At 39.4% G+C, this 13,443-nt stretch overlaps 1 protein-coding gene across 1 annotated transcript; it reads right to left on the bottom strand.

Annotated features, from left to right (window-relative positions):
• Window positions 1-629: 629 nt before the first annotated feature.
• On the bottom strand, window positions 630-9,094 carry ankrd1a (ankyrin repeat domain 1a (cardiac muscle)). The gene is made up of 9 exons (XM_030070907.1): window positions 9,068-9,094; window positions 7,865-8,044; window positions 6,036-6,161; window positions 5,255-5,362; window positions 4,155-4,253; window positions 3,454-3,552; window positions 3,123-3,221; window positions 2,032-2,130; window positions 630-832 (listed from the first exon to the last, which is right to left on the bottom strand). Exons 1-9 carry the CDS (start codon window positions 9,092-9,094, stop codon window positions 743-745), a joined length of 927 nt encoding a protein of 308 aa, XP_029926767.1. The 3' UTR covers window positions 630-742.
• Window positions 9,095-13,443: the final 4,349 nt, after the last annotated feature.

The raw sequence follows: 13,443 nt of genomic DNA on the forward strand, positions 1-13,443 counted from the left end.
GAAATCACCATCTAATTGCAATGTTGCTGACTTCAACTGAGCTTACAAAAAGCCTCAGGTTTTCAGCCGAGACATTGTCCAGCAATATTTGGCAATCAATAAATCTAACTAGTCTTATTATTAATGATGTTCTAATACGATTTCACATTGTTGATCAAAAAATGTCAAATCCTTTGCATCCCTGCTGCTTCTCTGGAAGGTTTTCTTCCACATGATATTATACAAGATGTTCTGTGTGCTGTATATTTAAAGTATTTTCTGGACAGGAGAAGTCAACGACCAGTGCGCTCCTTTTTCTCAAAAATCTCTATCAAGGTGCCCTTGAACGTCCAGGTGCTCCAAGGGAGCTGCTCTGCGTCCAACAGTAGTTTACCAAGGGAAAAAAAAAGTATTCATATGTCAACACATGAAACTGTATAAACATGTAGTAAGGCATTGCTAAAAAAGAGCATGCACGCTCAGTAACGCTTCCTTAAAAAGCCTTGTGCTTGACAAAGCTCAGCATGGAAATATCACATATTGCCAGGCAACCCAGGCAGGATTGGGAAAAATACAGGATTCTCCCACTGGTTTCGTTTTTGTCCATATCTACTTTTGTACCCAGCACCTCGCCAAACTGTTTTGTTACTCACACCACATCTCTCCAAAGAAAATATTTGGCTATGAGGGATTTTTCCTAATAAGCCAGCAGATCCTCCTGACCCTATGTGGAATCCTCCTTTTCACTGAATTCTGTTGTGCTCTACTTCTTCTTCTCCTCACTGAAGTTACAGAGGATGTTCTTGGCTCCGCTCTGCCAGGAATAGAGGCTCTCCATCGGCGTTTTTCCATCCTACACAGAAGAAAAAAACCAAAACAACAAAACAAGCACATGATAAATGTGTACAATTGGCATTATTTCCCCTGTATTAACACTTTTCTGAAAATGTTCCATGCTGACTTTGAATATTAAAATAGTTCTAAACAATTTTTTGTTCTGTTTGACAGTAAGTCTTCATTTACTAGTTCTCGATTATTGATGCGACTTGAGTATTCTGCAGCCAGAGGAATACTTGTTGTTGAAAACTTTTGGTGTCCTGTCATTTTGTCCTTTAAAGAACCTTATCAGTCATTTTGAATGTTTGGCCTGTTTAATAGAATTTACTTACATTTTACATTGCTGAAAACCATTTTGCAAATCATGTTGGGATACATCAATTTTCACATCTGAACTTTTTGGTTGAAACACCCACTTTATAATGTTCTGTTTCTGTGGTTAACAAACTTGTCAACATTCATAAACCCCAGAAATGAATTTTGACTGTGTAAAGTAAATGTTTCCACAAGGATTATTTTTCCCAGCGGAGGGAGCATTTTAGTCTTCCCAATTTCAAGTCATCACAACACAACAGTGCCGCTGCTTTTCAGAAAACTAATGTGGACAACTTTATTACGGTGATGGAATACTGTTGTGAGGAAAGTTTGAAGTCTCTTAAAGTTCATTTTTATATCGTAGTGAAATGAATAGAAACTAATGGCTGGAGAAGAGGAAGGAAAAATTATAGAGTTCTAAAATACAACTGCTTAGGAAAAGATTAGCAGATTATGCAAGACATGAAAAATCACTTGTATGGTCCTTTAATCATTCCTTACTATTATTTGCTATTATTGGTGGTCACAAGGTACGTTAAAATGAACAAAGAGAGAAAAAAGATATGGGAGATGGTTGCAATCTATTTATATTATCTATTTGTAATATATGAGATTCCCATGTATCATGTCATTAAGAGGGAAATATTATGGTTTTCTAAGATTTGAACTGTCTCTGCTCATGTCCTAACCTAACCTCTCCATGTTAGCGTAAACAATTCAGTATATTCCCATTGTTAATCGTACATATTTTCAGAGAGAGAGTTGGCAGTCCACTTCCTGGAATTAAATTTTGTGTTTTTTTTTTTTTTTTTTTTTTTTTTTTTTTAATTAGTCATGCCTCATGTCAAATCGCACTAATCTATTGCTCAGCCATGGTGTGTTCTGAGACACTGTACTTACACAGTTCTTGGTGGTGAGACTGGCTCCATACATCATCAACAGCTTGATCATCTTGAATCGGTTTATTCTCACAGCATCATGCATGGGCGTGTCTCCATCCTTAAGAAAAGGCGGGAAAATGCATTCAGCACGATGGAAACAAAGACAGTGCACCAGAGCTGTGACGGCTTCTTCACTTGTGGGTTCAGCAGCCCCAAATCAGTCAGAGGCCTGTTTCTGACTGGTAGAAAGGCCCTGTACATCCTGATCCTGTCAGGGGGTTATAAACCATTTGTCCACAAGAGGGAGGCAAAGCTACTAGTTTGTAACTCCAGATAGTTACAAGAGACTTCAAGAGAGTCGTGTCTATGTTCATACATTGCCCGTTGCCATCTAAGAATATATTGAGAGGCCAGTTTGAGGATGCGTCAAATAGGGTAAGAGTGACAGGTAATGTTCCGTCATTTTACCAGATAATGGCAGGCATGTCAGTATTTCTGAATGTCAGTGACAATATTTGACAGCTTCTTAGAAGGCTTCTCTTCTAACCAGCTGAAACACATGGCAGGCTGTGACATTGGTCACTGGGATCAGTCTTTTTCCTAGTTGTTTATTTACTGCTCCTAACTAAAACACATGCCACAGCAGCATGTGTTAGCATCACACAATTTGGACAGCACATTTTGCAAGGACGCGAGAAGGCCCCTGGGTATTACTCTTTGCACTGCTGCATGCACTGCTTGCCACGGATCAGGCTGCAAGGTATATTCACTCAACATGTTGATTCACTCAATTTGAGTAAAAAAAAAAAAAAAAAGAAAAGAAAAGAAAAAAAAGAAAAAAACTTTTACAAAACCCTGAGCGGTTTGAATGAAACACAGCACAGTATATGTACACCAGAAATGAGCTTTTGTCATTAAGGACGCAAAGAGCAGCTTGTACAAAACAAATAGTCCAAAACTTGGGTTTGTGGTGCTTCACCAAGCCATGGTTGAAATCAGAGGCACAAAATTAAGTGTTTGTTTCATTGTGCTGCTGTCAAGAGCTTGCTTTTTTGATGCTACAGACCTCCCTGTGTTTTTTTACTGTGTGACTGGTAAGCAATTCCTTACTCTGTCTTTGGCGTTGACGTCTGCTCCACAGTGGATGAGATGCTCTGCACAGTCACAGTGGCCCGTCCTCACTGCCACATGGAGAGGAGTGCTGCGCAGCTGGGATGAGAGGAAATAAGGAGAGGAGAGCATGGAGGAAAGTGAGCAGAGGTGAGAAAAGGGCAGAACAGGGAACAAGTAAGTGAAAATCTGCTAATGTGCAGTCAGTTTGAGCAGTTTTGTTTTTGGATAACAATCCAATCCGAGCTGTATGTTTTCTGTATACATACGAAACTGCACCTTCCCGTCACACAGAGAATGTCGAGAGCTGGAGGTGAGCATGTGGCCCTACCTTGTCTCTGGAGGTGAACTTGGCTCCCTCGTTGAGAAGGAGCTCCAGGGCTGGCAGGCTGCCTCCTCTGCAGGCCCAGTGGACTGCTGTGGCTTCCAGCTGAAACACACACAGACAAACACACACTGCTGTTAGGATGACAGTATGACAGAAAGACAGAGTGTGCAAAATGAAAACTAAAGTAAAGTGAGAGGGGTTTGCAACCTGAGTGGATTCACTTGATTTTCTTCAAAACCATAGTGTATTTAAAGGCAGTTTTAAAACGGGAGGGCACATCGCTTTGAATATTAATATTAAATACCCATCTTGCTTCTAATGTTTTGATATAAAAAACACAAAAACATCAATAATGGCGTGAAAATGCTCTTGTATTTTGGGTTATGATGGAGTAAAAGATTTGTCCTGAACTCCTGAGGCATTTCTAAGTGACATTCTTTTGAAGACTGAGTGGCATTCGTCATTCTGTACCTCATCATAACATAACTGATCTTTGAAACTGCATATGCTGCTTTTAAAATGACAGTACAAATGACAAAAAAAGGATCATAACATTATCTAAAAAATTTAAAGAAAAAACAAGCAAAAATGCTCATGAACTGTTACAAAAAAAAAAAAAAAAGAGAGATTTGCCAAAAAAGAACAGAAAACTCTTAACTCTTGGAGACTCGATCCTGGGAGTGGAAGAGTTAAAGACTGCTAACCTTATCCTTGTCTTCGATGTTGGCCCCAGCCTCCAACAGCCTCTTCATAATGTCCACGTTGCCCTTGAAGGAAGCTTTGTGTAGCGCTGTTCTCTTGAACTGGAAATGATGTGTAAGTGACAATGATGATATATTTAACAAAGTGGACAGCTTCTTTATTGGAAAAAAATAAAAGTAAAACACACTGAAATTTGCTTTTAAAGGTGTACTATGCTAAATTTCCAGTCCATCAAAGTGAGAACCCTTTAGACTCAACTGAGGAACGGTATAGGTGTGTAATTTATCATTGAGTCAGTCCTTCAGTGAGAACCATGTAGACTCAGCAACCAAATTACATGAGTATTCCACATTTTTTTTGTCAGTTGAGTCTAAAAAGTCCTCACTTTAATCAGCCTTGTATTGTGCACTTTTAATGGCCAGCTGTATGCATACACTGTATTATCATTATAAATTCAATTTGTTTAATTGAAAGTGTGAAAAATGAATAGAGATATGTGCAAAATACCAAACAACTGCTCTTTTTTTTTGCTCTGCAGTTTGGCTAAATATCAGCCCCGTCTCCTAAAAATGACACTGCCATACAACTGAACTGCATCCTCACTTATGTTTGGAGGGAAAAGTATTTTGTCATGGTTTATGTTTGCTTGTTAGTAATAGTAGTTACCTAAACTGAACCATGACCTTTTCCCAATATTCACCATTACAACAAAACCTTTCCTAACCTTAACCAGGTAGTTTTGTTGGCTAAAGCTTACAAAAGTGGCTAAAGCTAATGTAACTTACAAACTCCTGAGAAATGGTGCCCGACAAAGTATACAAGATTTTTTTTTATTAGAAACATATTTCTGATGTGTCACAAGCAAATGTAGTCTGTGACAAAATACACTCCCTTGAAATGTAACTGAGAATACAGAATAGTTGTATGGGAATGTCATTTTTTTTTTTTTAGAAGATGGGGTTGCTACATATGTGCACTTTGGATCAAAATCCACACATTATGTTGACAACTTGCATGCTTTTTGTTTCTGCTGTTTCCTGCTTTTTGCATTTTGCCAAATGTCTACCCATCAAAGACCAATGGCCATGACTGTTCCACTCACATCGTCAAAGACATTGGGGTTTCCACCGTCAGACAGATATTTCTCCACCACGGCCATTTTGTTCTCAATGACAGCTGTAAGAAATAACTTCTCATCCACTGTCTCAGGCTGTAGAGGGAAGACAGATAAATACATTGTTACAAACAGAGATGAGGCTCTTTTATTTTAAAGGGATCGCTTACGGCAAAACTGAAAAGGGTGTAATCATCTGCTCAGCCCGGTGTCAATCAAATCTCCACTGAGGTGTCAAATGAAAGCCCATATTTTCCTCATTATGTCTCCTACTTGTCCCGGACACCTCCTTTTATAGCCCCCAGTTTCAGTATCCAGCCCAGCACCAGTGTCCAGCAGCATTAGCCTCCTGCCATTCAGGTGGACTTCCCCCCGGCTACCATTCTTAAAAAGCTGAGCTGGAGCTGCTATATCTACCTCAAACTGCAATGGAGCTTGTTCTGACATGGTGGTGAGTAGATAATGACAACATTTTCAGTTTGTGCTGAACTATTACTTTAAGCATCTCTCCTAAGTGAGTAATTTAAATAACTGTAGGAACACACTGTATTATCTACATAGTTATAACGCTCTATGGCCTTTGGTGTCAAAAATTCTGTCTCTTTCTCTGTTGTGATTTGCGGTTTTCCTGCTGTTGACTCATCTACAGTGAGTCATCCTCTAATCTCAGGCGAAAGGAGCAAGAGAGCGAAAAAGGTGCAAGGAATGAAAAACAAAACATTTCATACTAGTTTAATCATCTCAAGCACAGAGAAGACAAGCAGCTTACAATGATCTCTGGCTCAGCCTGCTTCTTGCGGATGGGGGCCTTCCTCTCCTTCCTCTTCTTCCTTAGCTGGAGAATGTTGAACAGGTCGTCCACCGTGTCCAGTCGCAGTCTGCCACTTTTGTCCGTCTGGGAGGAGAGCAAACGTAAAGTGAGTCCGCGGTACACAGGAAAACAGTAAGATCTGATCCACAAGGGAGGTCTCTAAAGCAACTAGATTAAAAAAAGAGGTGATCTAAACTGCTTAGGCTTCTTTAGCAGTATATACATGACTGAATTCACTGCAAAAACTCAAAATCTTACCAAGATTATTTGTCTTATTTCAACTCAAAAATGTCTTATTACTAGTCAAAATATCTCATTACACTTAAAATAAGACATGATGACCTCAGAAGTAACTTGTTGTAGACAATTGTCTCTTGTTTCAAGTGAAAATTCACTTGAAACAAGTGAAAATTTGCTTGTTTCATTGGCAAAATTTGTTTCTTGTTTCTAGCTAATTTTCACTTATTTCAAGTGAATTTTCACTTTTTCCACTGGCAAATTTTGCCAATGAAACAAGCAAATTTTCACTTGTTTCAAGTGAATTTTCACTTAAAACAAGTGAAAATTGTCTAAAAACAATTTACTTCTGAGGTCATCGTGTCTTATTTTAAGTGTAATGAGATATTTTGACTAGAAATAAGACATTTTTGACTTGAAATAAGACAAATAATCCTGGTAAGATTTTGCGTTTTTGCAGTGTTAAATACTGAAGTTAAATTTCAAAGTCTGCTATATTAATTTTAGTGGACCAAAGAATCTGAATTTCATCATTGTATCAAAGTATCATCATGTGTGTCAGTTTTGTGGTGTTATATGCAGACTTTTTCTCTGATCTGGGAACTTTCTGCAGGCTGTTCACATGCACTGGCTTCATGACATGGAAGCTCTTCATATGACACTCTTATTTAGCTGATGTGATTTTGAAAACTGTTTGGTTGCACATCTTGCTGTGCGTTTTCCTGCACTACACAGTATGGAAGGCGTCATTATGCCATCTGTCTGCATGTCTATAATGAGCCTGTAGATTAAAGGTGATTCTATTTGTGAATGGGGACGTGTGGGGCTTTAAAGGGGCCCTGTTCAGATTTAACTCTGTGAGCATGTATGTTATGGATGATGCTTAGCTTAAACACTGATGAAATTAGATTTTGTTTGAGTTGTCACTAATCCTCAAAATGCACTTTTTTTCTAGGCTTGGTCCTGAGTGGCTCCCATCACTAAAGAATTACTGCAATTCTTCCAGTCAGACCACCAGGATTTGCTCTCACTTTAAAAAGAAAATCTTGGAAACTGAAAAATATGGGACCTTTATTGGACAAAGCAGTGGAGCCTGTATTTATTTATTTATTTATTTAATATATTGATGTGTAGACTTATCATTAATCTCTGGGACTGCCTTAATATATAAATTTATGTCATAACCAGCAAATGCCTCTAGGTGGCAGAGTGGACTAAAACACCAAGTTCATAGGGTAGCAATGTTTTTTTCATTTTTCATTTGAACTAAATGAAAACAATATCTATGCTAATGTCACACATGTGTAATCTTTCACATGTTTTTAAAAATCCTTTTAATCTTTCTGTCTTTGATTTTGCAAATTAACTGGATTAGATTGGTTGGTTTTAATCCCTGAGCTCTCTGCATTGTCATTTAAAATGTATCAGTTTCAGTTGGAGGGGAGCTGCTGTAAAAATACTTCTTTCTGGACATGCCATTCATTTCAGTTATGATTGTTACGACTACTACCCTTGGTGCTGTGCTGGAAATACTGCCACTATCATCTTACATTCAGCGCAGCCACACTGACTTCCTCCTGCTCGCTGCCGCTGTCGCCCTCCTCTGACAGAGCTGCACCCATCTCCCTGTGGGACCTGCGGTCATCCTGTTTCTCTTGATTGACAGCTGCCTCGTACACGCCCCCTGGGAAGTCTTCTGCCTCCTTGCCCTCAGACCTCTTCCCAGTCACCTGAAAAGGAGGAGAGATGAAGTTTAAACCTCTCAGCTTGGTTTTAAAAAACATACAGAAAAAAAATCTGATTTTTAACTTTGTTAAACAAATGTGATGATCCCATTGGATTCTGCTGCACAGAAAGAAAAACAAATCTGAGTCCCATCTTGGTGCATTTATGTCCAGATTTGTGTAAAAAATATGTAACAAAAATCTGATCATCCATCTCTGTGTGAATACAGTCAGTAGTCTTAGCCTTATCAGGTTAAAGCCTTCTGAGCTGTTTCTTGAGAAATTATAAAAATGCATGCGGTGTCACAGCTATTTTCACACATATGCATTAATCTCAGGGTTATACTACACCCCAAGTTGTAATTTTGCATGATTACATTAATTTAGAACAGGTAATGACATATGAAAAGCAAAAGTATATATTTATTTAATTAATCTCAAATTGAAATGATTCAAATATCAGCTATCAATGATTTGTGTCACAGTATGCGTTTGGTTCTAGGGTCCAGAAAAGAAATGTCTGCAAGACTAATGTGGGATAGTTGCAGGATAAATACCTGAATGGAGACTCTACAATCATGACCATGTATGTACAACATGTACAGTAGAGCAAGCTTCACTTTCAAGATCACCAGCACCAATGATGAGTCAAAAGCACAGTGCCTTGTAAATACAAGCACTTCAGCCAGTGTATGGCTACTGTAGAGCCAAGCCATGCTGCTAACAGAGGAATGTAAACAGACCCATGCTCCAACTCATTGTCAGCCTATTACAAACTTTAGCAGCATAATGAGGCTGGAGAGCAACCTCTCTCCTGTGTCTTAAGTGAGTGATTCAGTCGGCTCATCACATTTAGACTGTGATATGGCATTTCAGAAAAGTTAGGAGAACAAGGTTAAGAGGGCAAAAGCAATCCGAAAACTCAGTCAAAGCATCATCAACCCTTTCTAGTAGCATGGGACTTAGAAATCCTACAGCTTCCTCTCTGGTGATATGATAAACCTTGCCCTTTGCATCAGTGGAGCTTACCAGTTCCTCAACGCTGTGCAGTCCCATTCTTCTCTTTGATAGGATGCAGTCTAGCAGTGGATAACTGGAAGCAGACGGTTAAGTCCAGAGGTTGAATTGCCTTCTGTGATGGTCAGTGTCTGTCTGTGTGTGTGTGTCTGTCTGCTCTGCATGCATGAGCCTCCGTCTCTTATATAGACCTCGGGGACCTCTATAGAAAAAAATAGGCGTCATGTCACTCAAGTCAGATCAGATTACCGCCTTGCTGCTCATGTGGCATGGTCAGTGCTACCAGCATCACCCACCCCCCCTCCCCAGTACCCTGCCATACCAGCCGTCACCGCTGCCTGGTTTGGACAGTTGGGTTCGCTGTCTCACATACTAGACAGACGAGGTAAGAGGTGCCACTCCTGCCTGTATCTCTACTCACATGAATCCAATTTGTTAGGCTAGAGAGCCTCTTTTTAGGCTTGGTGTCAGTGAGAGCTTTGTGTGACCTGGAAATGTCTTTAGGTTAATTAGAGTACACACATTTTCAAAGGTTTATTCAAATTCTGGGGTGAGACCTGGTGTCTCATAATAACCACACTGAGATGCATGGAAATGTAACTCCCTGGACTCTAATGACCAAACTACAGTGCAGTTTGTCAAGAGTGAGAACGTAATGTGAACTGACTACAGGAAACAACCCCAAAACACATAGTTTTATGGGAATTAAAGAGACAGATGTTGACATCTGATAGCTAACAGCTCCCCATGCCTGAAAAGCCTAGCATAACAAAGTGGACTGATGCTTCTATTCAGCTGTTTCTGCACATGGCTTAATTCTTAGGAACGCCAAAAACACAAGAGGCACAGGCGATGGAAACAGACTTGTGACAGGCGAGCAAACTACCTCACAGGTTCACTAATTATGAATAACGTAGTTTAAGACAATTGAACACAGATTATCCCACTGCTGCTCCATCAAACAGTGGAACAATGTCATTCACTATGTATGGGTTAGAAAGTAAAAAAAAGAATAATTGAAGAATGTATTTCCAATGCCAACATGCAGGAGGTCACTTAGTCCAGTGTAAACCAAAACTAGCACAACATTTTCACAGCAAAATATTATGGTAAAGTCAAAATTCATATAAGGACAGCTTTGGCAAATGTTTTGAACTGACATCAGAAATACATTTAGATGCTGGGTTCACCAATGACAGGTCATAGGAGACAGAATTCCTCATTAACACATTCTTAATTGGACCCAGTAAAAATTATGTGTTTTTATGCATGGATTAAGGAGGGAACAGTAGACTGCTATAAAATGCACCTAAAAAGTTGCATTGTCTTAAATTACATGAAATTATTAGGTTCATATTTAAAATTGAGAACTTATTAAGGAATGTGGTGTAGTTTTAGATTAAAACAAACAAACAAACAAACAAAACATGTTTCACAGTGACAGGTTTTTAGTGTTGGTGCAGGCTGCTTCATATTCAGCTCTACTGAATGTCAAAACGGTTGTCAGGTGATGTAAACATCTATGGCTAAAATTTACATTTGTTTTTGATTTTTGAGAAAAACAGTGGCAGGTGAATGCCTACTGGAGCAGAAGGTGGACTATTTCATCTCCCCAACCCGCTGAGTGATTCAACTTCTTAAATATAGACAATCTTTGCTGGTGTCTAGTCACACTGGGCATGTGGCCACAGAATGCAATGATGTCACTGTGAGGAGACAGGTTCATGGTGGTCGGGAAATAAATAGTCATGCGTCCAAATGTCCTGTCAGTTCCTCCAGAGCCAATCAGAGATCAAGGTCAGAGGTCGGCGGGATGCTTGACTGTTGACTGACACCCGTTAAAGGCTGACATCATGTCAGATGGCCCCTGCCTGCTGGTAAATTGAGGCCATACTGCATATTACACATCTCAGGGCTACCTGAAACACAGACGTCTGACTATATGTGACCGTCACAAGCAGAATGAGCTCACTGCTCAGCGACGCCAGGCCAGCAAGTGAATGTGTCACGTTCAGCAGCAGCACAGTGTATGAGCAAAGATCTATGGGAAAGACGAGCACAGCAGTGAGAAAGTTGTGTAGCGGTAATAATGATGAGTAATCACAAAAACTGTTATACAGCACCTATATTTCAATGCTTGTGATAGGAACCCAAGAAAACTAACCTCAATCCAGCATCACTTATTTGATGTTTAAATATATCATTTTAAGAATTATACATAAGTAAGGATGATAAATTCTTGTTCTTCTTTTTTTTCAGTAAAACAACAAAAGAGACAATAATGGGTAAGCCAGGCAAGAATCAGAGACAGCATGACATAATAACATAATAATCATGATTAAAAAAAAAAAAAAAAAAGATGACAAGACGGTGAGGAAGAAAGGAGAAAGAAAACCAAGATACAAATAAATGAACAAAGTGTGGTTGGCTTTTGTCTTTGGTCTTTTCAGATCAAAAAGTTGCTGTCAGCTCTCACGCCTCAGCCGTGTCCATTCCTCACCCGTCAATTCCTCTGAAAGTGAATTCATAGCCGGGAGCTATTTTGAACGCTGACCTTGTGACTTAAATAGACAAATACAAATGGGAACTATTTTGGATGCTGTCCTTCGGAATTACAGTACGTTTACATTTAGCTGACGCCGTTATGTAGAGCAAGTAAGGGTTCAGTGTCTTGCTCAAGTGCCCTCCAACAGTAAGGGCAGCTTGTGAGGAACTGAACTTGCAGCCTTAACCCTCTGACCACCCTGCTGCCCAGAACCGAGGGGCTCATGAAAGGGAACTATTTTGAATCGTGACCTTGTGAATTAGCACTGGGAACGTGAGCTGCTTTGCTGGCAGCCGCCTCATCAATAGTTGGTAAAGGCAGACAGCAGGAAAGTTTGAGAAATATACAGTTAAAGGGCCATTCAGGTTGCTGTGTGTGTGTGTGTGTGTGTGTGTGTGTGTGTGTGTGTGTGCAGTTTATTTGATTTAGCTGGGCTGTGTGATGGAGATTTTTTGTATCCTTAAATCATGTTGAACATTTTTAGTACCTCTAGGCTATTTAAATAATATTCAGTTTAATGTATGCAAATAAACCACTTAAGATGTGTGTGTGCATGCCGTGTGTGTGTGTGTGTCTGTGTGTGTATGTGTGTGTGTGTGTGTGTGCGTGCGTGTGTGTGTGTGTGTGTGTGTGTGTGTGTGTGTGTGTGTTGTCAGTTCACTGTACAGTAGTAGGTAGCTGGGCTTTGAGACAGATTTAATCTAATCTAATTTAATCTAATTTAATTTAATGAATGGAAATGAAGCAGTTCAGATGTGTGTGTGTGTGTGTGTGTGTGTGTGTGTGTGTGTGTCTGGTATGTGTGGTTTCCTGTGTTTATAGATGATGATCTCATTTCATGAGATTGAATCAGGCTGCATCAAGTTCTCATGGTGTCAGTATATTACCACCTGCTGTGAATGTGTTTCCTCTCACAGCCTATCAATCCCTCTCAAAGTACGTCTCCTTCTTCTCATCATATCATTTTGCTGTTCTAACTTCAGCTCTTATTTCAACTTTGCACATGCAGCTTAGTCCCACAATAAAGATTTGAAAATACTGCTCTATTGATAAATATCAATACATATAGATAGTTTTTAACACCATTTATTGATATAAATGGATACATAGACTATATAGGCAAACACAGATGAGCAACCTAACGTGGTGCAGCAGTGAGCCACAGCTGGTCTTTTTTTTTTTTTTGTTGTGGTCATTGTTTTATTTCATGGTTTCATGGTCAGGCCACATCCTCTCTTACTTGGCATGAAATCCACATTCTAAAAAACCTTTATTCATGCACTACAGTTTTATAAATCCTGATTATGCAAGTTTGTTTGCATTTGACTCATGAAACCATCTGAAACCATCTGAAGTGTCATTGGCTGGACCAAACAGCATCCTTTGAGAAACTCCAGGCGAGAGGCTGCAGGGTTCCCTAAGTAAATCTCCCATTCATATTTGCCATAGTGAATGTGGTAATTAGCCATAAAATATTAACCATTGGAGGTCCACTTACTTAAATGCTACTCCAGAAGCCATGATTTACTCTATTTTCAACTTCATTTTTACAAGGCTGACTAATGCAGAGGAACTAAATGGCCCGCAATTCTTTAAACAACCAATCATAGAGCCATTACGGTGTTGAGTGTGTCTGGCAGTCTAGAAAGAGACGTTTTTCATTTGTTGTTGCTCGTATGATATCATTGTCAGATATTAAGTGTTTTTTAGGGATGAGAACAGGAATATCAGCAGGGACGAGGGTTAGGGATGTATAGTTTTTCTCGCTCTTAAAATACGATATAACAGTTTTCAACAGTTTTCAGTTTCTTTGAAATCTTTCAATTTAAGTAATGTCACGATC

The sequence above is a fragment of the Myripristis murdjan genome, chromosome 15, assembly GCF_902150065.1.
Source record: "Myripristis murdjan chromosome 15, fMyrMur1.1, whole genome shotgun sequence".
In the NCBI taxonomy this organism is placed as follows: domain Eukaryota; kingdom Metazoa; phylum Chordata; class Actinopteri; order Holocentriformes; family Holocentridae; genus Myripristis; species Myripristis murdjan.